Raw genomic sequence first — 25,690 nt, forward strand, 5'->3', positions numbered from 1 at the left:
GAGAAAATATCAAAATGTAGATTTCTCAACTGGAAGTTCAACTTTGTAACAGTTAGTTTGCAAATGTCACCACTTTTTTTTTTTTTTAAAGTTCCATACCAGAAAGACACTTTTCAGAAGTACTTGTCTGGTAAGAAGCAGTGGGGTATTTCAGACTAGAAATACATGTTCTCCTCTGTAACTTAAGAAATTAAGATTAGATATTACTGGACTAGTTTATAACCTCCTGCTTGTATGAAGTTCCAACTTACCATATCTGTGCTAAAACAGGTTGAGGTAACCCAGATTGAAAAAAAAAGTTTCTAGCTTGATCACCTGTAAATTAAATGGAAAAAGTTTTAGAAGAAAACAGCAGCTGACAGAAAACCACTTATGGCAAAATTACAAAAAGAAAGAGGTTAATAATCCTGTAAATACTGAACTGAATACATTTTAAAAGCCAAATGATAAGTTTATAAATAACAGCAAAATGAATCCATCAGCACTGACTTTAGAATGTAACACTTAAAAAAAAATCATCTCAAAAAGGGCCTACCATTGTGTCGGGGTAGACTGTCCACTTTAATTAATCTGCTAGTAATTAAGATGGTAACAGCTACACATTACAACAAAGTGAACCTACAGAAATCCTCAAGAAACTGATGACTCATACTTCTACTTTACAAAAAGAGTTCTTTGCCATTCCCATTTACCTACACTTCAGATTTTTGGTACTTCTAACATATTTATGGAGAGTTAGTAACAATGACTAAAAGAATCACATCAGGACTAAGAATTAGTAGGTTAAAGAGAAGTGAAACAAATACACACAAAAGCAAGTTCCCAGGAAATCTAGATCCCATTTCTTCTAAAGCTAATTCCTGAAGAGTCATCAAACAGGAAAGAGATTAGAAAAGGCAAAGTACCAAAGGATCTTTAAGGACATAGCAATAAGAACATTTTTTTTTAATGTTCATAATCTGTTAATTTACTCAAGCCAGTTCAAGATCAGAATTAAGGAAGTGTTTTTGCTCAAGGACCACAGTCCAATGCTACAATTACTTAAAGAATGTGGTCCATTAATCTTTTTTTTTTTTTTTTTTCCCTTTACGCGGGCCTGCCACTGCCGTGGCCTCTCCCGCTGCGGAGCACAGGCTCTGGATGTGCAGGCTCAGCGGCCATGGCTCACAGGCCCAGCCGCTCCGCGGCATGCGGGATGCTCCCAGACCGGGGCACGAACCCGCATCGGCAGGCGGACTCTCAACCGCTGTGCCACCAGGGAAGCCCCCGGTCCATTAATCTTAACCAATTCCCAACAGTGATATGCCTAAAACAGTGACTTGGCATCCATTAAAAACTACAAAACAGACTTGAGTGCATTGGAGGAGAAGCAACTGTAAAAATACAGACTCCAGGTTAAGGCAAAATAGGCAAAGTGTACCCCTGATCACATGTGCCCACCTTCGCTCTGCATAATAGATTTTCCACAGATATATGCACTATGATAAGTAAAAATGTAAAAATACTGACTCCAATTACCAGTAATAAATCCAGATATTGGCTTTAAACTATGGAACTGTTGATCATGCTTTGCTCTTTCCTCTACAGTTATGGCCCAAATATCCAGGCTACCTACAATCCAAAAAAGACAAAGAAATTATTCAATGAGAAAAGAAAAACAAAGTGCTCACACCCACAGTTTCCATAGTACCTTAAGATACTGTCAGTATGTTATAAATGATTTGACAAGTTACCATCTGTTTGTCCTTGGAAGTTTTGAATATAAAGTTAGAAAGCTAAGAGTAGACATATACACGCTACTATATATAAAACAGACAACTAATAAGGACCTACTGTATAGCACAGGGAACTCTACTCAATACTCTGTGATGACCTATATGGAGAACAATCTAAAAAAGAGTGGATATATGTACATGCATAACTGATTCACTTTGCTGTACAACAGAAACTAACACAACATTGTAAATCAACTATATGCCAATAAAAATTTTTTAAAGGAAAAAAAAAGAAAATTAAGAGTAAAGCAGGCCCAAAAAAAAAGATATTAGCACAAACTCTTTTTTTAAAAACTTGTCCTATAACCCTGTAGTTAGCAGGACTGTATGAAGACATGTTAATAATCATCATTTATTTACATAAACAGACTGATTTACAAATCAATAGTCTAATTTAAAACAGTATTTTCAGATATCTTAAATGCCACAAGTGAAAGTTATGGAAAAATTGAGCTTCACTAAATTAGTATCCTATGTGATTCCATGAAAATCTTTTTGGAGTCATAAAAATATTCAAATACTAGATTGTAGTGAATTTTATGGCATGTAGATTATAACTCACTGAAGCTGTTTTTAAAAATGGGTATCCTGAAAAACAACGATGGCAAACCAAAGGGAACAGGGTTTAAGTCCTTCTTCAGTTTCAGTTCTTGGACTGACCAGATATCCCCTTGTTTCTGAGACTGTCCTCACTTTAGTGTTAGGTTTTCTCAAACGAATTCACCAAATAGCTCTAGATTACATAGGTAGAAGGTTTTCAGAAGTTCAGACATTTTCCCAAAAGGTGGGAACAGACAGTATGTGAAGGTGCCAAGCATACAAGCAAAATGTCTAAACACTGAAATCTCCCTTCTCTGCAGGGTCTGATATGACAGTGACAGGCAGAGCAGCAATTCATTCAGTCACTGAAAACAGACTTGCTGAACACCTCCTATGTGCCACACACTGTGTTAGACATTAGGGATAAGATGGTGACCGAAATAGATCAGATCCCTACCCTCACAGGCCTTACAGTCCTGCAACTTCTACTGCCCTGTCAACATTTGTCAAACAGAAACAAACCCCACCAAACAAGCAAAACAAAACAAAGAAAAAACTTGCTCAGTAATGAAGAAGGGGGACCAAAACAAAACAGAAAATAAAACAGTAAGACTACTGGTTTTGAAAAGGTTGCAGACTTCTGTACTAGAATTTCACAGAGACTTTTACAGATGTGATCACAGGGATGGGGCTTTATGCTGCCTTACTCTCTTCATGGTGGCTAGGTTCGACAGCTGCCAAGAGAAATTCATTGATATGGCATGCTCTCTTTAAAACAAAACAAAACTTGGCCAGTAAGCAAAACCAACATTTAACACTTTCCTAATAATCTTAGGGAAAATTACCTGAAAAACACACTTTATGCAGATTGATGTTTCAAGCAGATAAACTGAAGTAAAACAAAAATGTCATGCTTTAAATCCAGTCTAAAGAAAAAGTACAGAATAAATGACCCAGTCACCTCAACAAATAAATTGCAAAACAAAAAACCAAAAAAACAGGGATGGAGAAGGGTTCACTAACAAAGCAACTTAGGAGACACATGAACTAATTGCAAAGTATGTGTCTTGTTCGGATCCTGATTTGAACCAACCAACCGTGACTACAACAACGAAAAATATCTAAAGGCTATCAGGGAAAATTTTAACACTGACTTGATAGCTGAAGACATTAAGGAATTACTAGAAACTTTACAGGACTGGTAACAGTATTGTAGTTATATCTTTAAAACTGTTATCTTTTAGAAACACCCACTAAAATGTTTGTGGATGAAATGATCTGATGTATGAGAGGTGCTCAAAAGAATCCAGGTGAAACTATATTGGCCATTAGTTGATTGATAATCACTGAAACTATATGATGGGTTGATTATATTATTCCCTCTACTTACGTGAATATTTGAAATTTGTCATAATACTAAGTTTTAAAAAATGCGATTCCAAAGTACATTAAAAAAGGAAAATCTTTGAAAACTTACCACCAAAAGGTGTTGGAAACTGAGCCATGTTTCTGTTACTTTCACCTTGCTAATGGACGCCTGTAATTGAAATGCAACATTTAAGTTTATGAAAACTTCACTCCTAGGTACTTATAAACACACGAACATGCTGTCTTAATGACCTGAAGACTGATACTAGGGTTAGGGGGTAGCACTGCAAATGAATGTTACAACTAAGGGTTCATTCATTCATTCCTTCTCTGCGCAGTTTCTCAGTCCCAGGTGCAATGATGGGCACTGAGGAATGTGAACGGAAGGCTCTCCAGCAGCAAGAAGCTTTCAGTCTGTTGAGTGATACTATTAGCTCGGGACAGCCTATTATCTCATTAATTGTATTGTTGTATTTGTTATTTTTTAAATATATCTTTTTCCTAACCATCTACATATACTACTCCATCTGCTTCATGGTTACAACTGCTCTTTTTTTTTTTTTTTTTTCAGTACATGGGCCTCTCACTGTTGTGGCCTCTCCCGTTGCAGAGCACAGGCTCCGGACACGCAGGCCCAGCAGCCGTGGCCCACAGGCCCAGCCACTCCACGGCATGTGGGATCCTCCCGGACCGGGGCACGAACCCATGTCCCCTGCATCGGCAGGCGGACTCCCAACCACTGCGCCACCAGGGAAGCCCCAACAACTGCTCTTTTTAATGAGCACTTAGTACATGCTGCGCACTGTCTTATCTCTCTGTTTTTTTTTTTTTTTTTTGGCTGCACTGTGCATCATGCACAGTAGTTCCCTGATCAGGGATCAAACCTGTGCCCTTGCAGTGGAAGCGCTGAGTCTTAACCACTGTACCGCCAGGGAAGTCCCTTATCTCTTTCCATCGTATCACAGCCCTATGACATAGGTACTATATTACCATTCCATACTATACACGAAGAACATGAGAATCAGAGAGGTGAAGTGATTAGAACATCACACATTTGGTGACCAAGCTGGATTTGAGCAGGGGAAGCAAACTCCACAGCCTGTGTTGCTTTTATGAAAAACATTGTCTGCGACTGCTACTTTAAAATGCATATTACACTAATGTCTGCCCAGAATACCAAACACAAACCCAGGCTCAAATATCCCCATCAGGTATTATTTGCTCATGAACAGTCAATGTGAAACCAAGCCAGTCCTCGTCCCCAACTAAAAAAATCTAAACTTAATATTTTTCCTTATGCTTAACTAAACAACATGGTAAGTGTGCACAGTTAAAAATGAATACTAAATAGTAACAGAAAAAAATTAGATAAATTTAGAATTAAAAAGTGACAGTCCCTTTGCCCTAATACTCAATTTCATCTGTCCATGGAATTTTAAAATTCCAAAAGCTCTATCTTGTTCTCAACTATTTATTCCTTGTGTTCTCCCCCAACTCTTTTTTAAATGGACACAACTTCTTTTATTCTTCTGATTTTTTTTTTACATTTTACTCTTTAGTTTTCTTCTGTTTCTTGCATCATTTGATTCCATTTTTGTTTGCTCACTGATAGTTCGTTTAGGGTCATTCTCTTTCACTTTTGAGGCTTTCCTCATATATCTGGTGATCCTTGGATGCACCTTCATATTTAAGACGGAGGCACTAAAACAATGCTCAGAAGCTGGGCATGGGTGGCAGGTTTATTAACTGATGGGCTTCTCCCTATGCTGATCAGATATATCTAGTCACCTGTTCATTGGGAGATCTCCAAATGTCAGTAAGTAGATTTTTTCTATTGAAGCTATATTCAGCTAGATGTGGTATTCCAGCTGGCTTCTGGGGAGGAGTGGAGAAGGGAGAAAGAAGTGAGGGGCCTAACTTCAGTGGGTAGACTTGTATACAATCCCTTTATTTTCAACCCCATGTTTCACCCCTCTAGTCTGGAGCATCTCTGGCCTAGTGCTCTTCATATGTCCCCAGAGGAAGGGGGCTGACGTAGTCACCTGTCTGCTGGGGGTGCAGGAGAGAATGTTTCAAAATGTCTGAAACACAGACTGTTGAAGAATTTCGATGTTCAGCTGCAGAACTGACCTAGGAATGCCAGGAGCCTCCAAGCACTATGGGCCTGGGACAAGCTGGCTTGACCTCATCTTTATTTGTAGGCGCTGCTTATCTACCTCTGAACTCAAATTAACACTCCTTTCCAAAGTTATGTTTTTCTTTACAAAAAATTGTCAAAATCTTTTGTCACTGGGGACTTCCCTGATGGCGTAGTGGTTAAGAACCTGCCTGCCAATGCAGTGGACACGGGTTCAAGCCCCGGTCTGGGAAGATCCCACATGCCGCGGAGCAACTAAGCCCGTGTGCCACAACTACTGAGCCTGCGATCTAGAGCCCATGAGTCACAACTACTGAGCCCATGTGCCACAAATACTGAATCCCACGCACTTAGAGCCTGTGCTCCGAAACAAGAGAAGCCACTGCAATGAGAAGCCCGTGCACCACAATGAAGAGTAGTCACTGCTCGCTACAACTAGAGAAAGCCCGCGCGCAGCAACAAAGACCCAACGCAGCCAATAAATAAATACATGCATAAATTTATATTAAAAAAATCTTCTGTCACTATCTTCTCTACTGTTATCTTCTTCCTTAGGAGTTAACATCTTTTAGCTGACTATGTGATTATGGCAGACATCAGGAAAGGAGAAGAGAAAACACATGTAGTCAAGCCACCACAATGAACTGGAAGTCTATGAGTCCAGTTATGAAGCAGGCCACTTCTCACTGCCAATTCCCTTTAAAAACTACAGCTGCTATTCTGTTCTTCCACTATTTCTCAGTCAATATATTATGTAGGTAAGCTTGATAATTTTCCAAAAAATTTTAGTTTTTCACCTCACTTAATCTTCATAATGGCCTTGAAATTGACAAGTCATATGTCTTTTGAGCTTTATCCCCCCAAAATTACAGAACAAGACTGTAAAGAATATGCAAAAATTCTTCACCAAAGAAGAATTCAAAACTGAAACTCAAAAATATGGGCATCCCTGGTGGCGCAGGGGTTGAGAGTCTGCCTGCCGATGCAGGGGACACGGGTTCGTGCCCCGGTCCGGGAGGATCCCACATGCCGCGGAGCGGCTGGGCCCGTGAGCCATGGCCGCTGGGCCTGCGCGTCCGGAGCCTGTGCTCCGCAACGGGAGAGGCCACAACAGTGAGAGGCCCGCGTACCGCAAAAAAAAAAAAAAAAAAAAAAAAAAAAAATATATATATATAAAAAAGGATATATGTTGGCAAAAACATAACCAAGGGTTTATGCAGAAGTCAAGGTTAATTTAACATTTGAAATTAATGTAATCAACCATATTAACAGAATAAACCAAAAAGCTCATATAATCGTTTTTCCATAAATGTGGGGAAAAAAGCCTTGGCAAAACCTCAACACCTAGGAATGATAAAAACTCTCAGAAATCTAAGATTAGTAGGAAACTTCCTCAAACAGATACAGGGCATCTATGAAAAACCTATAGCTAGCATCATAGTTAAAGGTTAAAGACTAAATTTCCCCCCCGCAGAGATCAGGAAGAAGGCAAGGATACCTACTTTTACCACTTCTATTCAACATTGTTTTGAAGGTTCTAGCCCTGAAATAAGGTAAGAAAAACAAACAGACAAAAAAAAAAAAAAAAAGATTTTTAAAAAATCTATAAAACTCTATTTACAGATGGTATAATTGTTTACACAGAAAACCCCAAGGAATCTACAAAATAGTACAATAAGTGAACTTGGCAATATCATAGGATGAAAGGTTGATATCAACTGAATTCTTATATATGAACAACAAATAATTGGCAATTGAAATTAAGACAAACAATCCCACTTATAGCAGTGCCAAAAAAATGTAAAAGTCCTAGGTATAAATTTAACAAAAGACATCCAAGGCCAAGGTCTCTATGCTGAAAACTACAAAATATTGCTTAAAAAAAATTAAAGAAGACCTAAATAAATGGAGAGATATACTATGTTAATAGAAAGATTCAATATTGCTAAAATGGCAATTCCCACCAAATGGATCTATATATTCAATGCAATCCCAATTAAAACTGCAGCAGGCTTTTAAGTAGAAATTGGCAGGCTGATATTGACATTTACTTGCAAATGCAAAGGACCTAGAATAACCACAGGAATTTTTAAAAAGAACAAAATTGGAGGATTTATTCTACCTGATTTCAAGATTTGCTAAAAAAGCAATGGAATAACCAAGACCTTTTGGGACTGATGTAAAGGCAGACGTACCAGATCAATGGAACAAAGAGTTGAGAAATAGATTTACACGTTTGGTGAATTCATTTTTGGCAATGGCAAATCACTGGAGGAAAAAAGTCTTTTCAACAAACTGAAGTAGATCAACTGGATATGGGGAGGTGGTGAAGGCGGGAGCGGGGAACACCGATCCTACTTCACAAAATACACAAAAATTGATTCAAAATGGATCAAAACTTAAATTTGGCCTAAATTTAAAACCGTATAGTTTTACACAAAAAAATTCTAAAAGATAGAATATCTTCGTGACCCTTGGGCTAGGCAACAATTTCTTAGAACACAAAAAAGCATGATTTATTTTTTAAAAAAGAGAGAGAACAGGAAATTGGACTTCATCAGAATGAAATGTTAGCTCATTAAGAAAACAAAAAGGCAAGCCACAGACTGGGAGAAAACATTTGCAACACATATATCAGACAAAGGAACTGTATTCAGAATATATAAAGAACTCTTGCAACCTAAAAGTAAATAGTAAGACAAACAACTTAGTGAGGAAATTGATAAGAGATATGAATAGACACTTCACAAAATAACTCTCAGAAACGGCCAAGAAACACATGAAAAGGTGATCAGCATCATTAGCCATTAGGGAATCTAAACCAAAGTGATGTGCCGCTATGTTTCCACTAGCACGGCAAACATGAAAAAGACTGAGCATACCAAGTGTAGGCAAAGATGTGGAACAGCTAGACTGCTGGTGGGAATGTAAAATGGTATAATCACTTTGGGAAACAGTTTTCTTAAAAAATTATACAGCTACCATTCAACCCAGCCACTCTACTTCTCTATATTTAGCTACGAGAAATGAAGATTTCTATCCACAGGAAGATTTCTACACATATCATATCAACTTTATTTTTATTTATTTATTTATTTATTTATTTATTTATTTTTGCTGTACGTGGGCCTCTCATTGTTGTGGTCTCTCCCGTTGAGCACAGGCTCCGAACGCGCAGGCTCAGCGGCCATGGCTCACAGGCCCAGCTGCTCCGTGGCATGTGCGATCTTCCCGGACCGGGGCACGAACCCGTGTCCCCTGCATCGGCAGGCAGACTCTCAACCACTGTGCCACCAGGGAAGCCCCTCAACTTTATTGTTAAGAGCCAAAAACTAGCAACCCAAACAACTGATGAATGGATAAATAGTGATATACTCATACAATGAAATACTATTTATCAATAAAAAGGAACCAACTGTTGCTATAAGCAATAACATGCATGAATGTCAAAATTACTATGCTTAATGAAAGAAGCAGGTATACACACACAAACACACAGTATAATTCCATTTTTGTAAAAATTGCAGAAAATATTAACTACTCTATAGTGATAGAAAGCCAGTGATTGCCAGGAGATGAGAGTAGAGGAAGGGACAATGTAAAATTACAAAGAGGCACAGGAAAACTTTGGGGAGGAATGGAAATGTTTGCTATCGTCATAATGGTGATGGTTTCACAGGTATATCCATAGGTCAAAACTGATCAAACTGTGCACTTTTTTTAAAATTAATTAATTAATTTTGGGGGGGGCATGCTGCATAGGGTCTTTGTTGCTGCGTGCGGGCTTTACTCTTCATTGCAGTGCATGGGCTTCTCATTGGGTGGCTTCTCTTGTTGCAGAGCACGGCTTCTAGGTGCGCGGGCTTCAGTAGTTGTGGCTCGCCGGCTCAGTAGTTGTGGCTCACAGGCTCTAGAGTGCAGGCTCAGTCGTTGTGGCACACAGGCTTAGTTGCTCTGCGGCATGTGGGATCTTCCCGGGCCAAGGCTCGAACCCGTGTCCCCTGCATTGGCAGGCGGATTCTTAACCACTGCGCCACCAGGGAAGCCCAAACTGTGTACTTTAAATACATGCAATTTAGTGTATCGATACTTCCCATTGGGTCACAAGCCACAAAGAAAATTCTAAAAATAAAAGTCAAGAGTTTGGCTATCCTAGCAGCTGAATACAAACTAGAATATCTACATTGGACTATCCTCTTAAGAGTAGTTATTTCCAATAACTTTCGACAAGTATTTTATCTTTAAAACACACATAAGAAAAGACTCAACTTTAAGCTCAAGTTAAAAAAAATGGAAGGGATAGAACAAATGATGGACAGACAATACGGCTTTTGAGCAAGAATACTTAATATAATTAAGGAGTTTACAATGACCTCATTTGACTCAATAGAAAAATAATGATAACAACAACAACAACAACAACAATTTTTAAATGGGCAAAGGACCTGAACAGACACTTTTCCAAATAAGACATACAAATGGCCAACAGGTACACTGAAAAGGTGCTCAACATCACTAATAATCAAGGAAATGCAAATCAAAATCACAATGAAATATCACTTCACTCCTGTTAGGATAGCTATTATCAAAAAGAGATAACAGGGCTTCCCTGGTGGCGCAGTGGTTGAGAGTCCACCGGCCGATGCAGGGGACACAGGTTCGTGCCCCGGTCCGGGAAGATCCCACATGCCGCGGAGCGGCTGGGCCCGTGAGCCATTGCCGCTGAGCCTGCGCGTCCAGAGCCTGTGCTCTGCAATGGGAGAGGTCACAACAGTGAGAGGCCCGCGTACCGCAAAAAAAAAAGAGATAACAAATGCTGGCGAGGATGTGGAGCAAAGGAAACCCTTGTGCACTGCTGTTGTGAAATGTAAATTGGTGCAGCCACTGTGGAAAACAGTATGGAGGTTCCTCAAAAAATTAAAATAGAACTACCATATGATCCAGCAATGCCACCTCTTGATATATATCCAAAGGAAATGAAATCATTATCTCGAAGAGATGTATGAACTTCCATGTTTGCTGCAGCATTATTAACAATAGTCAAGACATGGAAACAACATGTGTCTGAGGATGTATAAATAGATAAAGGAAATGTGGGATACATATACAATGCAATATTATTCAGCCTTAATAAAAGAAGACCCTGCCATTTGTGACATGGTTAAACCTGGAAGACATTTTGCTAAGTGAAATAAGCCAGACACAGAAAGACAAATACTATGTGATCTCACTTATATGTGGAATCTAAACGAGCCAAACTCATAGAATCATAAGGCAGAACAGTGTTTGCCACGGGTGGGAGTAAGGAATGAGGAGACTTGGTCAAAGGATACAAACTTTCAGTTATAAGATGAGTAAGTTCTGGGGATCTAACGTGTAGCGTGGTGACCACAGCTAATAATACTGCATTGTATACTTGAAATGTGCTAAGAGAATAGATCTTAAGTGTGCTCACCACACACACACACACACAAATGGTAGATAAGGTGTGGATGTGTTAATTAGCTTGACTGTGGTAGTCCTTTCACAATGTATACACATACTGAATGCTGTACACCCTAAATATATAAACTTTTAATTTGTCAATTATACCTCAAGAGAGCTGGGGGTAAAAAGGAGTTTATAATTAAACGGGATGGACAAATCACATAAAAAATCTGTGTGTATGTGTGTGGGTAGAGGGAGAGAGAGAGAGAAATGTAGGTGACAAGTAATAATTCACTAAAATTGTATTATTAAATGCTACTAACACACCTGACCTGAATTAGTCAATTTAATCCAATTAACAACACTATGGGTTAAATAATATTACTATCCCATCTGAGGGATGTGGAAACAAAGGCACAGCTTATATAGTCATTCAAATTTCCTGAAGGTTTGAAAATTTTCTAAATGATGGAACAGAGAGTCAGTCTTGTTTCAGTGCTCGTGTATAACCTCATACTTTCAGGATTAAGAACTTAATGGAATATTCCTGAAGTAGTTAGCCTGGTAAACCTTCCAGGGTGGAGCTGGGGGTGGGGAATGAGAGGATACTGTCCCAAGCAATAAAAGCGCTGGAAAGCAAAAAAGACGAGGGAGGGGAAAGCAAGTGGGTTTGTTTGCTTGTTTTTCATAGATTTATTTATTTATTTATGGCTGTGTTGGGTCTTCGTTGCTGCTCGCGGGCTTTCTCTAGATGCAACGAACGGGTCTACTCTTTGTTGCAGTGCGCAGGCTTCTCATTGCGGTGGCTTCTCTTGTTGCAGAGCATGGGCTCTAGACGCGTGGGCTTCAGTAGCTGTGATGCGTGGGCTTCAGTAGTTGTGGCACGTGGGCTCATTAGTTGTGGCTCGCGAGCGCAGGCTCAGTAGTTGTGGCGCACGGGCTTAGTTGCTCCGCGGCATGTGGGATCTTCCCAGACCAGGGCTCGAACCCGTGTCCCCTGCATTAGGCAGGCGGATTCTTAACCACCACACCAACAGGGAAGTCCTGTTTTTTTAAAGTGTCATAGCAGACCACAGAGGAAACTGAATGCAGGAAATAAGTTTAATAGAATTTTGCCAGATAAGTCCAAAGAGCTTTTACTTCTTATATGAAAAGTAAAATGTAAGCATTTATCAAACGGAAGTTGATAGTCTTATATTAAAAAAAAAAAAAGTAACAGAGCAGTTTAAATAAACAAAAAAGGAGTGAGTGAAGGCAGAAGTTTAACCCATATGATGGGATTTCAGCGGGGTAAGGTGTGTTACCTACAATGAAACGTAGGAATCTACCTGGAAGAAAACAGAGAAGGGTGTTCTTCTCCCTAAGGTGCCTGGCCCTACTGCCTGGGAAGCAGGGAGGCAGGACCACTGCCCCAGAACAAGTGCAGAAAGCTCAGCAGCTGATGCAGTGCTTCCGGGGGGAAGATCTCTTCACACAGGCAGAGAAGGTAGCCACCATGCACACAAGCATGCCCACCCCACTTTATTAACAGCTTAGTATTTGTATTGCCTCAATATACAACTGTGCCTTCTTTTGCACACTTTACATTATAATACACACTTTCCCAAAGTTAGTAAAACCTTTAATAAACACATTGCTGGCTTAGATATTAATTTTCAGAGTGAGGCAAACACTCCTATATTTACATATAAAGGATAGAAAAACACTCAGACATATTGAGTAATCAAGGAACAGGTAAATAGTAGTTTGAAAGGCTTGGCTAAATGTTAGGATTTTTAAGCCAAAAGCTAAAACATGTTTGAGAAAAGTCTTCAACCTTTCTTCATTTCAGCTTCAGAAATGAGAGCTGATTATAGAAAGTTGAAAAAATAAGTATGACCCCTAGTTTCACTGTGCACATTAAAATCCCAAATGTTGATGTATTTAAAGTAGAACACACCTCTATAAATGTATATGTATAAAATAGGTAGATCATCCTTAAAACAGTATTTATTAAAATGTCACTTTGCATGATAAAAAACTGTTAAAACAGGTTTGTTATTTGATTTCCAATGTTTTGCTATCATAAGTAAAGGGAGATTATTCAGAAAATATTAAATGATTTCAAAAAACAAAATACGAAATGTGTATAACTGGTTTCTAGCATGCAACAGGCACTAAAGTTTTAGACACTAAAATACTAAAAAAGGCAAAAACTAATCATGAGGAATAAAATTTCTAAACAATTATTGGCATAATTTAAAACTTTTAACCTTATATTAAATAATTAAACTATTTAAGATGTCTTTAAAAACAGGTATGTCACATTATTCTTCTGAATTTCCTGAAAGTTTGAAAATTTTCTAACATGTTTTAAAATTAAAGGGGGGAAAGGGTAAATATAAAAAGTATCGAGACGAAATGAGATAATTCAAACATATACTCATTCACAGAAAAAGAAATCCTCACAATTATGCAATTCGAATAATTAGCAGAATTCTAACAACCAAAGCAGGTCCAGTTAAGGATTAATGACTGAAAGACCAAAAGGAGATTATGAATATACAGTATCTGTTTTTTACTTAATTAATGCCCATTCCCTCACAGAATCTTGGAATCATCTTATATACATAAGGAAAACGAGTCCCAACAATTAGACAAGCAAAGGCTATAGGAGAGGCAGAGACCTGGGCTGTGCTGTGAAGATGCCACTAACTTATGTTGCTGGATTCATAACCAGAGAACACCTGGTCTCAATATTTAAAGACATACTCTTGGTAGAGAAGGCATTTTATGTACAATGGAACATTATAAACAAATTAGGCTTACATTCTCCCACCTACTCTCCTTAAATGTACAGTATTCCAACAGTTCTAGATTGCAGGAAATTACTTTCGTCACCACAGAAAGGCAAGCTGGCTAGAAGGTATCAGAGGCTAGAGAGGTAAGGAAACAAAAGACCTATTCTTCCTCATATTCAAAATAGACTTCGTTTTTGGCTTGCATTTTAACAGGTCTATTGTCTACACCCAGTTCACAGTGTCCTTTCCCAATATTCAGGCTAATTTATTTGAAATAGATTTTCATGGTACTAAGGCAATAAACTTAAAATTCACTTCTTATTAAAAAATTTTTTTTTTAATTCTGTTGTAAAGTTGATCAAAAGGTTTAGTTTTAGGTGAAAGGACCTACAGGATGGGAAGGTACAGAATAGAAAATTTAAATTTCTAGCAATTTGGCATCAATGAAACATAGAGAAAGAAAGGAAAGTGTCAAAATGTGGGAGAAAAATGAATATATATGTATAAATATCTTGAAAAATATAAAAATATTCTCAGGAACACATAAAAGTATATAATATACTCATATCATGATACTGTCTCATATTTGAGAGTTGTGAGGGTCTGGTTTAAGGCACTGTTCTGCCCATATTCATCCCTGTTCTAGAATAAAAATTAAAAGGAATCGCAAAAAATAAAAACAAAACCAAAAACAAACTATTGTCCCCACACCTCTTACTTTTGGAGGCCTTTACATTTCTAAAACTTTTAAATTACAAAACCTTAAAAAAAAAAAAGGAAATCTCTTTTATTAAAAAAAAAAAAGTCTGCAATGAATGGAAAACAACTAGAAGAGCCTATACCCCTGCTTTATAAGCAAGTCTTACACCAAATTCCACTCCTGTGAAAAATGAGCAGGAGATGAACAAAAGGCAGAAAGTTGCCCTGTAAGATTACACATAAAGGCAGGATGTAAACAAAGCTCTTTTGAAACACAGAGAAGAGGTACTGAAAGCCAAACAATAAATGGACAAAGGAACTGACAAATCCCAAACATACAGCCAACCTGATCAATGCCGAATTGTCATGTCTGAAGTCATGGACCTCCAATGTAGCTTATAAATGTGCTACTGTTTGAAGCTGAACAAGATGACCTGTAAGGACGTGCAGCTTGTTCATGAGTAAGATTTTAAAACGGCACGAAGGGTGAGGAACCCAATAAAAAAGAGAACTAAGTTCAAAGAGACATTGTCAACGTTGTCTGAGAAGCTGTAGTGAATATTCAAGTTGTCCTCTCAAAAGAGAACAGGCGTGCCTCCCAGATTTTTGTTGTTGGGGGAAGGGTTGGTGGCAGGGGACAGAGGTGAGAAGGGGATGCATCAGGAATGACCAGGGGTCAGCAATCACTGTCAGGCCCAGCTGTCAGCACATCCCTTGGCAACACTCACTGGCATTTCAGCCAACTTGTCCATTTACTCCTGCTTACTTTCCACAAAGAGAAACGCCAAGGAATGTCGCCTATAGAGCTCAAGGAGCAGATTTTAACCTCAGTTCTTCTAAATCACCCTTCCTTTAATATTTGCAATAGGAGAGAATTCATCAGGGAGCAATAAAACCAAAACGTAGCTACAAAGTTGAAAAATGAGGGACAGTGAACAAAGAGACAGAGAAAGGCATTCTTGTTTTAAGAGAGAAAAGGAAATTAACCAGCCCCTCTCTGAAGCTTATTTGCACCTCTAGACCAAAGTCACATCTGAAAAGTAAGTCATTAACTTATAGCTTGTCTAACTCTTTTTTTTTAAGAAATCAGATTCTACAGCTGCAGACAGGATAACCATTCATAAGCCTTAAATAAAATAAATGAGGGACTTTATTTCTTCCTGAAGGTCTCATTTTCAAGAAGGTCATTAAGAATAAAACATTATCACTGAAAGGTATTGAAAGCTGAAAAAGTAATTCCTGGAAAAGAGCAGATTACTCCAAACCAAAGAGCAAACAATAAAGAATCAATGAGTGGGAGAAGGGCATTTCAGATTAAATTTTATTTTAAATGTAAAACTTTTGGAATTTCAAGATTATCAGCCAAATTAATGAGATTATATACATTTAACCTAATATCAACTTACTTTCCAGTTGCTTCCCAAATAAAAATTAATAAGTGACCAAAAACAGAAATTTCACAGGTAATTGTAAATACTTACCACATTAAAAAAAAAAAAGTAACGCACTAGGTAATGGGAGAACAAAATGTTGTCCTCTGTGTCATGTGGATAAATATGGTGGTCACTAAAAAGAGATGATAGAAAGATTTTCTTTCAAATAGAAGCTGAATTCTCAACACATTACAAGGCACATGCACACTTAAAAGAAAACATTAAAATAACCTTCCATGTCGTAGCACAAGAAATGATATCACACTTAGTCTTAAATCAACACAGTGTACTGGTTGACTACTCTCACCTTTATCGCTAGATAACTAACTTGTAAACCTCCAACTACAGGCAGCAACCAAGCCTGGTCTTAGCAGTTCAGCTGCAGGAACAGTGGTCAAGCCTAGGCAGAGAAAAGTTTTAGAGAAAGCCTCAGCATTGGAAAAGAAGTCAAGGAACTACCCAGAAAGCACCGATTGTGCAAAACAGCACTGCAACACTGAAAAGAGCAAGAAAGCAGGAAGGCCTCCTGCCAGATTTTTAAGCCTCGTTCAACAAAAATAGTGCAACAGTTGCAACCGGATAAATTAAATATGAGTTTATAGATCACAGTAAAAGAAGAAGTGAAACATACGCATGCTGTACAAAAAAAAAACCCATGTGCTAGTGTTGATTAAATGCTCTGCATTTGAATATATTCATCAAAATTAAATTTGGCTAGATGTAAGCCTTGATAACGAGTACACAACTGAGAAGCCAGTGAATATTTCACACCTTTGACATCTTCACAGATGTAGTGTGCCACAATGGACAACAATGACAATTAGACCAACTCCTGATGCCAGCAAGTGAAACTTCAAGGGAGATTTGTTTTAATCTCTTAGTAGAGTCCTTGCTAAGGACTGGTAAGTGTTTGCCCAATCAGGAGATAAAGGAAATCTACAGAGCTACCTGTTGATAACCTGATCCGTGCACAGATGCTGGTTGCCTCCTGCTACAGCTGAAGATTATTTACCAACGTGTAAAGAATGGGCGAAGTCCAAGGGAAAAGCCTTACTGCAACATCAATGAAGTCACTGAGTATCATGAATGCGAGTAAAGAAAAATGCAGTCATTAACAAAAACCAACTGCACCCTGCTAGGTGACCTAGAGGACTTCTATGCAGAACAAGATTTATCGACACAAGGAAGTTTTAGTACTAAAAAACTGTTCAATAACATTAGCATCACTAAAACACTCAACAGACAGCAGCCCACAGAAAACCAGAGTTTTCAGAAGGCAACAGATACATGATTCCAATCTTTAATTTCACTTCACTTGACTGAATTACACTGAAATATATTCAAGCCTGAGAAAAAAAGAGAAAACCTGAAAAGAATCCTGGTCATTATTATTTACTGAGGATGTCACTCAATTTCTTTAAGTAGATCCATCTGTACCATTAAGTACAGAAGGGAAGCTTGGAAGTTTGTTAAAAATCACAAAGAGTGGGAGGGAGACGCAAGAGGGAGGGGATATGGGGATATATGTATACATATGGCTGATTCACTTTGTTATACAGCAGAAACTAACACAACATTGTAAAGCAATTATACTCCAATAAAGATGTTAAAAAAAGGACTTCCCTGGTGGCACAGTGGTTAAGAATCCACCTGTCAATGCAGGGGACACGGGTTCAAGCCCTGGTCCGGGAAGATCCCACATGCTGCGGAGCAACTAAGCCCGTGTGCCACAACTACTGAGCCTGCACTCCAGAGCCCGCGAGCCACAACTACTGAGCCCACGTGCACAACTACTAAAGCCCGCGCGCCTAGAGCCCGTGCTCCACAAGAGAAGCCACTGCAATGAGAAGCCTGCGCACCGCAAGGAAGAATAGCTCCCGCTTGCCACAACTAGAGAAAGCCCGTGCACAGCAACGAAGACCCAATGCAGCCAAAAATAAATGAAATAAAATAACTTTTTTAAAAAAAGGATGCTTTCAGAAGGTCAACACACACACACACACACACACACACACACAAAATCACAAATACACTGTGGTCTGGAACAAAATTGAAAAAGAAGAAAATCCCAGTTTTTCTCAATTTCGTATTTTCTTTAAAAAGGTTCCACTTCTCATAATATGAAAAACTTTGTAGAAGCCAATTTTATTCTCAAAATGTGAATTCCAGTTCAGTTTATCTAGAATTAGAATTTAGGCATGTTTGCACATGTCAAGTTGACTGCATTTGACTTCAATGTTGTGAAATCCAGTAGAGCTATTAAGCTTTACAATTCCGAATAATGATCAAAAGATTTTGAAAAGATAACTATTGTTACTGAAGGGAAGAAAAGTTAATTCATTCAATACGCAGCTCACTGATTAACATGCCTGATTAACATTCATCTACATGGACATTATAAACTAACCCTTTTATTCCCTCTCTGACAAAGCTTTTCTTATTTCCTTTACACCTCAACCTTTACAATGGACATTAGAAAGTTTTTGTCAGAGGGACATTTTACTTGGGAATTTGAGCCAATTTAATTAAGGTCAATCCAGCTTGAAAGCTCAACGCAAAGGAATGAAGTAAAACCTCGAAATAAATAAGGTTATTGTGGCAGATTTCCAATATTAATAACCGTATAGCAACCACTGCTGGTGGGAGGGCGAACTGTTACATCTCCTTTGGAAAGTAACGTGACAAAGCTTCAAGAGTGGAAAATGTTCTTTATCCATGTAACCAATAATTCAACTTCTGGGAATCTGCCTTAAGAAAATAATCCAAAATGCAAAGATCTATAACCAAAGATGTTTACTGTGACTTTATTTTTCACAATTAAGAACTGAAATAATCTTCATCTAAACCTTGTGCAATGATTCACAGTCACTACTTCCCGTACCTTGCATCAAATAAAACAACCCACGGGACTGTGAAAGCCCAGAGAAAAAAGCTACCAACTCACTCAAGAGAATAAGTCACTCTTCAGAACAACTATCAATGAGTGTGACTGAAATTCATAGCAGTATATAGATACATAGGAAACAGCATTCTAGACTAAAGAACAGCACAAAGGGCATGGGCAAAGCACCATATAAAAGTTTAATAGGCATCCAAGGACTAGTCAATAATTCTGAATGGCAGGAACGGAAAAGGGACAAGAGAATATAAGAAATGCTATACATAGGATGGGAACCCAGTGGTGGAGAGAAACCTCCAAAATGCCTTGCCATCTAAGGAAACTTGTCTTCATGCTAAAGAGGGCTTCCTTTGAACACAGACCACAGAAGCAGCAGCTATATAAGCTATTTGATTTTTAATTTTTATTTCTCATAGAAAATAGAGAAAATCACACAAAAACGGTCTTTTTCAATTACTACCATTCAGAAAACAGCCCATTCATAAAGTTTACAAGGTAACTCACTCATACGTGAAGAGCTCGGCAGAGAAATAGATTGATTTTTCTCCCTTCTGTGGTTATATTTCAATAGGTGAGATCCAGAAATCTGACTGAAAAATGTTATTCTGCTGAATATATATATAAGAAAATAGAAATGTGTATAGATAGTCACACCATCTATCTGGAATTCTAATAATGCTGCTAACATTTAAATCTCCCTCTTTATTGCAACCTGAGTATGCTGCTCCAGTGGAAATCATGGGCCTTACAACAGCATTGACAGCAGCAAGGCCACGAGTCATTCTAAAAGACAGGCAAACTTCTACTGACTCTCACAGTAGGTTAGCAAAAATTAACTGAGCCATCACAGGCAGGACACAGTCCAGAAAATGATCAACAGTTTGGAGCCTTCAGATGGAAAGCATCCAGCAAGCATCCAGCTCTGGTACTTACTGGCTGTGGACCTTGTGTGAGTTATTTAGACTATTTCTAAGCTTTAGATTCTTTATAAAATGCAGATAATAATAGTACCTAATTTAAAAGCTCATAATGACAGACTTTCCCCTGACCAAACTTTAATCAGGCTGCTCTGAGCCCTCTTCTGGACTAGGCCTCAGCCTTGGCCCTGTGCTGTCTTCAGTCTGCCTAGACCAGTTTTAGCAAGAATCCTGCTAGTCAGTTGAACAGAACCTCCTTACACCTGATATCTGATTGAGTTCTTCATCTCCAGCCTCTAATGTACCAGTCCCTGTACTAGGTCAATTTAGCAAGAATCCCCCTACCCTGATGTCTCCTCTTAGTAAATTTCCATCCACTGACCCCCTTCACCCTGCTCCTTGGCTACAGGTCCCCACTCATCGTTGTTATACTCAGAGTTGAGCCTGTTCTCTCTCCTCTATTGCAGTAGTCTTCAATAAAGTCTTCCTTATAGCTTTAACATGTGTCAGAATAAGTTTTTCTTTAACAAGGAGGATAAAATGAGTTTTAATGGAAATAAAACACTTGGAACATTAACTTATACACTTTTGTTCAGTCACGATTATCATCCAGTAAATATAAAAGCGTAACTAAATGTTTAAAGGCTAAACTGTTCAGCTTACATCAATTAATGGCTATTTATTACACAGCAGTTATTGTGATAAACATAAAGACCCAAAGAGAGGACGATACAAGTCCTGCCTCAGAGAGCTCAAATTTAGAACAGGAACAGAGAATCACTCTACATGTGCTCATACAACAATGGACAGCAGGTCAGGGTACAAAGGCAGCAGGGAAGAGAAACTGATGAATTGAGTGTAGTGGAAAGGTCACCAGACAGGCTTTGAAGGAGGAAGAGAAGTTGCAGAATCACTTTCAAGGTGGAGGATGAACACTCAGGAAGAAGGAAGCCATCCCAAGGGCAAAGGTGTAAGGGTGGAGTTGAGACTAGACCATGTCTCACTGGCACCCTTGGGCAAGGGAGCTACTGAAAGATTTAACAGGAACGTGCCAGGACCAGAGTTGCCTTTTCCAATGTACTTTTTTCCAGTCTGTCCCTCTCCAGCAACTAAGAAGCCGGATTTGGGGAGGTGGCAGCTTAAATCCAAATAAACGCACATTATGTAATTGGCAAGAAAATGTAGATACTTCCCATCAACAAGCACAAAATGGACAAGGGAAAAAAACTGAGCACAGACAGTTTGTAGAAACACACCAAGGGAAAAAGAGCCAAAATTAATATGTCAACATTAGGCAACCATAATGATTTTATTTACTGTACAGCTATTACAGATTGGTAACTATTAACTACTGAACTATCCTTACAAAAGAACTGAATTTACCCCTTGTAGGGCTCCACCCATGCTGCCTCTCTGTCCTCCCTTCTTGAGCTGGCTAACTCTTCCTGCTCTTCTAAACGTGGGCCACATGTCCTGCTTGGAGGCTAGAATGGTTTTAAGTGGATTTCCTCTATTGTTCCCTTTGCATGCTCTAAGCTTAGAACTCAATCCACTGTAAACTGCTTGTTTACTGAATGTTCCTTAGACAAGACTTTGGTCCCTTGAGAACAAGGACTTGTTTCTGCATTTCTAGCACCTGTTACATGGTTTGGCCCATGAATGACACACAATGTGTACTGAATGAATGGGTCTTAGAACGAGTGAATGAAGTAAATACTGAGAATTCCATGTGATCACCCTTCCACCTTCAGGGGTCACCTGCATAAACTGAGGGCTAAACAAGGAGTCTTTCCCCAGTCAGATTCCTGATGTTGTATAATCCTGCAAGTGTTCAGGAGCCAAACCAATTTCAATTCTCCAAAGTGACAAATATCAAAGCAAAAACCAAATCTTGATTTTAGAAGTTCCAAGGAATAAAAATAATTCCAAGGAATACAACAGAAATGAACTTGTTCCCTACATTTCACAGTACTATATTAGCCATGTTAATTTTCAAATCAATTATCTGGAGTTAAGACAGAAATACATAAAACATAGACCAACTAATGAAGCTGATGCTCAAGCAAATGCCTTTTCAAAAAAAAAAAAGTTATGAATGAAAACACTGATGACTTTTTAACTTAATATTTTAGCAGAGGCAAGGCAGCTTTTTTTTTTTTTTTTTTAAGATAAACCAGGCAATCATGTTCTAGAAATTTGCTATTTTGGAAGCAACAATCAAAACTCTTAGGAGGTGTCTCTTTATCTGCAAAGGGCAAAAGTTTCTCTTAGAAACAGTCTTCATTTATTTGGCCCTAAAATCAAATAAATTCAGTTTAACATCAGAGGCTTCCTTTGCTTATTTTATTTACTCAGTACCAAAGTACCTCATCCCTGTTTTTTAAGGACATTTTCAAAGCAAGGCAGTTGTCGCAGTTGCCAATTCAAGCTGTATGACACAATAAGAACCACTGACAACTGTCCCTACCTATATATTCGGAATGCCCTGCTAAGCAAGTCATCTCACTTGGTCTTGAAAGTTAACTCAGGGACTTCCCTGGCGGTCCCATGGTTAAGACTTCGCCTTCCAATGCAGAGGGTGCAGGTTCAATCCCTGGTCAGGGAGCTAAGATCCCACATGTCTCAGGCCAAAAAGACAAAACATAAAGCAGAAGCAATATTGTAACAAATTCAATAAAGACTTTAAAAATGGTCCACATTAAAAAAAAATCTTAAAAAAAAAGTTAATTCATTTCCAAATGTAACAGAAACCAAACCCTTTGAGTAGGTCAACGTAACAATGTAACGAAGGGGAACACCCTCTGAGAAAGAGAAGCTCCTGTTCCCTGAAGAACCACCACGCCAAATCCTCAGGCTCTCAAGTTCTATAAACTAGAAACATCAAAACCTAAATATATCACAGCTCATCTACTTATGTGAAAAGCTCATGCCTACAGAAGAATCCCAATGAGGCTGGGGAATCCTTTAAGTAGTACCAAAGTTAGAATTCTTCAACCTTAACTAAGTACAAGGTTGGCCAACCATGGTTGGGACTAAAAGAAAATGAATCTTCTGCTAAATGTACATGAAGCATGTGCAAACTTTTCCAAACAATACAACCCAAACCTGATAAGGAGAACGCTTTCACCCATAAGCGCACAATAAGCCCAGAAAAACTGAGGAGTCTAGTGATGTGGCTCTCATCACAGATCCGCTAATTCCTGTCGCCTAACACGAAGGATCTCATTCTGACTTTATTAGACAGCACTAAGCTTCCCTGCAGTAGTTAGCCAAGTAGATCATCTACCCTGAAACGCAAGATATAAAATAAAGGTGGGGGGAGGGGATAAGACAAAAATTGCATTCAAGACAGCCAGGCAGCAGGCAAACTGATTCAGACTACCCAGTCACAGACAGTGAAACTGTCACTGTAAACAGTAACTCTACCCTGAAAGGGGAGAGGCCAGAGGATACACAGGCGAGCACTTAGTGCTCAGTTCAATTACCTTGCCATTACCTGAGCCATCTATCCAGACTCATCACTGTGTACTAAAAATAGGACACAAGATTGCTTTTATAGCATCCCAGCTGCTAAAAATGTTAAAAGAACAAACTTCAAAACATGTAGCAGAACCTGTACCAGGAAAAGAGAAAAGTAATATATGCCTCTAGTGTCAAACACAAATCAAGAAAAATGAGATGTTAATAACACCTTGCTTTTATATAGCACTTATCTGTGAAGCAGCTCAAATATTTTTGCAAATTAAAAAAAATCTAATTATAGGACTTCTAACAACACCTCTGTGAAATAGGTGGAACGTAAATATAAGTACTTCTGTTTAGCTCCTGAAGAAAAGTAGACATATTTAATCACACCAAATTAGAGTTCTGATCTGGCTCAATCCAGCACTTTCAGCATCCCATACAGCCAAGTCACCAATAACCCTAGGGACTGTAACAAGGTAAAATATAAAAGTGAACCCCACAGTTTCCTATGTTCAAGAATTAAACTCTAACAATTAAGTCAAAACTGGTTTTAGTTTTTGAAGGAAAACAGTTCAAGTATTGTATTTAATCTGTTGAATCTACTTTTTAAATTTTTTTGGAATCTATTTTTAGAAGTTGAGAAACCATTATGATGGTTATTAAAGCTACTTGAAATTTAGAAATCACAGAGAAAAGTGAAAATTCTATTTCTCACACTCACCAATATAAGCTGACAGTTTTATGCCTCCTTCAAAGGATGAAAGGAATTCAGTTTAAAGTGCAAGGTCAAAATACACAAAAAGACACACTGGCCTGGGAAACCAATAGGTTTAAAAACAAAAGATGAGTCAACTAATACTTGCAGATCTCAGGTACTTGAAAGAATATTTTATTTTAAGTCAAAAAAGGAATTAAATTGTCCCACTGATGCCTAGGAAAAGAGATCACCTTTAAGTGTTTTATTTGTGCTTTTGAAAAGCTATTATTATGAGGTACCTTTAAAAGCGAGTATATTATTACAGCACTAAGGGGCACTTCCTAAATATACCCAATATATCTAACTCCTCTCAAAGCCAACTCCTGGTGAAATAATTCTTTCTTCCCTTCAATACTATTTAGATAAGGCACGGCCAAAGCAGTACAGGATGACTAAACCTGAACTTGCTACAGGAATTTCCAAACAGATAAGAACTTAAGAACTTTGCAAATACATGCCTATTTGAAAGACAAGAGAAACTTGAAGAAAGTAGCCAGTGAAAATATGAGCTCCTTTCTCAAAAGGTAAGCTCTTCAATGCAGAGTCTGTCTCCTTATAAATTCTATTCAGCCCTGAGAGTCCGTGCTAGTGCCAAGAGGGAAAATGGCTTCTACTGACACTATCAAAAGCAAGTCACTTTAATGAAATGATATGATGTCTAGAATTTGTTTCCAAATAATCTAGAGCTGGGGCTGGCGGGAAAGATGAAACAAGACGGACCAGAGTTAACACCCGCTGAAGCTGGGTAATGGGGAGTACTACTGCCCCCACTTCCGTACTTGTTGGAATTTTTCATAATAAAAGGTTAAACGGAGAAAGAGAAGAAAGCTAGTTTTATTTATTTATTTATTTTTTCAGATATATATATATATATATATAAACATAAATAAATTTATTTATATAATAATAAATATACATGTAATCTCCTAGTTCTGTCCACTGAAACAAGTCAACCCCAATGAGCACAACTCTTTGGTATCTAAATACCAGTTGCCCACTGAAAGGAACCACAGCTTCTTGCAGAAATAGCTGATTCCAGATCTGGAGCAGGGAAAATACAAGGTGAGCTTAGACATCTTCTTGTGATATAAAATAAGAAAGAACTTAAAAATTAACAGAGATATGTCAAAAGGATACAAGAGCCAGACTGAAGGGGTTCCCTTTAGCCAAATTTGACGGTAAAGAAATATTATCACACTGAAACTTTTTTAAATTTACGAGTCCATTGTGATTTTCAAATAAAAAGGAGAGGATGGGGGAAAGGCGAGCTCTTCTTTATTCAAGAAGGCCTCTGCCCAATACAGGGGAATGACAATTAGAAAAAGCACAATTTATAAACACTGGTGTAATATTTGATTTAGACAAGGTTTATCAATGCTGCTAAAACCACTAGATGAAGTGTTTGAGAACAGGATCTTCAATCTCAAAATATCCCACAAATTACTTATTAATGACAAAGGGACAAAAGTGGAGAAATCTGTAAATCCACATCA

General features: G+C 38.3%; 1 protein-coding gene across 3 annotated transcripts in view; it reads right to left on the reverse strand.

Moving 5' to 3' along the window:
• Window positions 1-25,690, reverse strand: part of ITSN1 (intersectin 1) — a 249,832-nt gene that overhangs the window by 182,785 nt on the left and 41,357 nt on the right. For 2 of the 3 annotated variants that reach the window (XM_081234960.1, XM_081234961.1), the window contains exons 2-4: window positions 3,793-3,852; window positions 1,519-1,611; window positions 252-315 (exon numbers count right to left, since the gene is read on the reverse strand). In XM_081234960.1, the coding sequence (XP_081091086.1) occupies window positions 252-315; window positions 1,519-1,611; window positions 3,793-3,820 (185 nt within the window). In that variant the 5' untranslated portion in view covers window positions 3,821-3,852. Of the gene's footprint in view, window positions 1-251; window positions 316-1,518; window positions 1,612-3,792; window positions 3,853-7,322; window positions 7,364-25,690 lie in introns of all 3 variants that reach the window. The other variant, XM_081234959.1, reaches the window with a different exon arrangement.

Source organism: Mesoplodon bidens, assembly GCF_964165515.1.
Source record: "Mesoplodon bidens genome assembly, chromosome: 5".
In the NCBI taxonomy this organism is placed as follows: Eukaryota; Metazoa; Chordata; class Mammalia; order Artiodactyla; family Ziphiidae; genus Mesoplodon; species Mesoplodon bidens.